The sequence below is a fragment of the Dendroctonus ponderosae genome, unplaced genomic scaffold, assembly GCF_020466585.1.
Source record: "Dendroctonus ponderosae isolate FM_Combo_2020 unplaced genomic scaffold, Dpon_F_20191213v2 Dpon_F_20191213_12, whole genome shotgun sequence".
NCBI classification, from domain to species: Eukaryota; Metazoa; Arthropoda; class Insecta; order Coleoptera; family Curculionidae; genus Dendroctonus; species Dendroctonus ponderosae.
In genome coordinates, this window is record NW_026017316.1 from 512,178 (window position 1) to 513,756 (window position 1,579).

The 1,579-nt window shown below is 50.3% G+C and overlaps 1 protein-coding gene across 1 annotated transcript; it reads right to left on the minus strand.

Moving 5' to 3' along the window:
• Window positions 1–29: 29 nt before the first annotated feature.
• LOC125503078 lies at window positions 30–802 on the minus strand (the record flags this gene model as incomplete). Its single annotated transcript, XM_048662854.1, is given in 2 exon segments — window positions 30–524; window positions 576–802. Coding segments are annotated over 2 exon segments (489 nt in total). The 3' UTR covers window positions 30–173.
• Between the last annotated feature and the right edge of the window lie 777 nt (window positions 803–1,579).

The following is a 1,579-nucleotide window of genomic DNA, read 5'->3' on the forward strand; positions in this document are numbered from 1 at the left end:
CCCGCCCCCCTGCCCCTAACGCAACCAGCCAAACAATAATCAGCTTTATTATTAATATCGGTCTTTGTCCTCACAACAATATAAATCACAGTTGAAACTTAGAGAATAACACGGAAAGTCGTCTTCATTGGCTTCGGCCAGGCAAAAAAGCGTCCGCCCACCGGTCCAGGGGTTCACTCGAAGTCCGAGTCGGAGCCGGGATCCGAGTGTCCGGACTGCAGGACGATCTTGTAGTGTCCGGTGGGGTCCCACAGGCGGTCCAAGGACAGCCGGGACATGGCGAGCACCCACACGCCGGCGCAGTGACAGTGCGCACACTGGATCTTGCGCGGACTGACCTGCTCTTTGGCGCAAAAGAGGCGATTGGCGTCGTCGTCCAGCACGTCGAAAGCGTCGGTCGCGATGCTCCACACGAACAGAAAATGGCCCCAGAAGTTCTCGACGAAGGCGTGCGGATCGGCCGTCCTCAGGGCGCCCACCTTGATCACGCCCTGGCCGATAATCTCGCCGTTCATTGGACAGACCTGCACAGGTACCGATTGAGTTGCGGCGCGCGTGCGCTGTGCGCGACTCACATGGACGACTTTCAGGTCGTAGTCCTCGCAGTGCATGAACTGGAGGCCCGATTTGAGGCACAGGATCTGCGCCTGCTTCTGCACGAACTGCTCAGCGTCGAGGGAGCGCTGAGTGACGATCAGCTGCACCTCCACCATGTGGTCCGGCTTGTCGGCGTCGGCGTCGCTCTGCTGCCCGCTCAGGCTCTGCGCCAGCAGCGGCACCTCGATCGGGTTGTTGTAATCGTCTGGAAAAGGCGGCGGTTTTGGCAAAAAACTGCGGTTTTTCTCACTCAAATTGAAACTCTGATCAGCACAATTTTTCGATTTTCTCCAAAATTACAGTTTTGATGACTGATTCGGCCTTTTGGGTCGATTTCAGCTGAAAATGAGTACAATGTCGATAGGTCAAATTTCGAAATTTCGAAAAAAAGTTTTTTTTTTCGAAATTTGGCCCATCGACATTGTACTCATTTTCAGCTAAAATTGTCTCAAAAAGCCAAATCTGCTATCAGAATTGACGTGAAAATATTTACAAGCAAACTAACTGCATTGAGGAACTTTTTGTTGCATCTTCGTGCCAAAATACCTGAAGTTTGAGGAAAACCGTTAGCTAAATTGCAATTCTAACGACGGTTTTGCGTTTTTGAGTCAATTTCAACATAAAATGAGTACCATGTCGACGGGCAAATTTTTCCAAAAAAAAAAACATTTTTGGGTACCACACTTTTTTTTTGAAAAACCACCCATCCACATTGCACTGATTTCCAGCTCAAACCGCCTCAAAAATCCAGCGGCGTGACGCGCATTTTTTCGTGCGCGGCAGGTTTTGGAGCAATCAATTGTCAAACTCTGCGCAACACAATTGACTCTTCTGCGCTGTTAAGGTCACTTCAAAGCGGCGCTACAAATCATCCAGGCGGGCCATGGAAATGAAAAAAATCGCACTGATCGCGTAAGACGTCCTCCATCTAGTGGCGCAGTGCGCAATTTTCGGTCCAGCGCAGTTTTAGCGCAATTAGTTG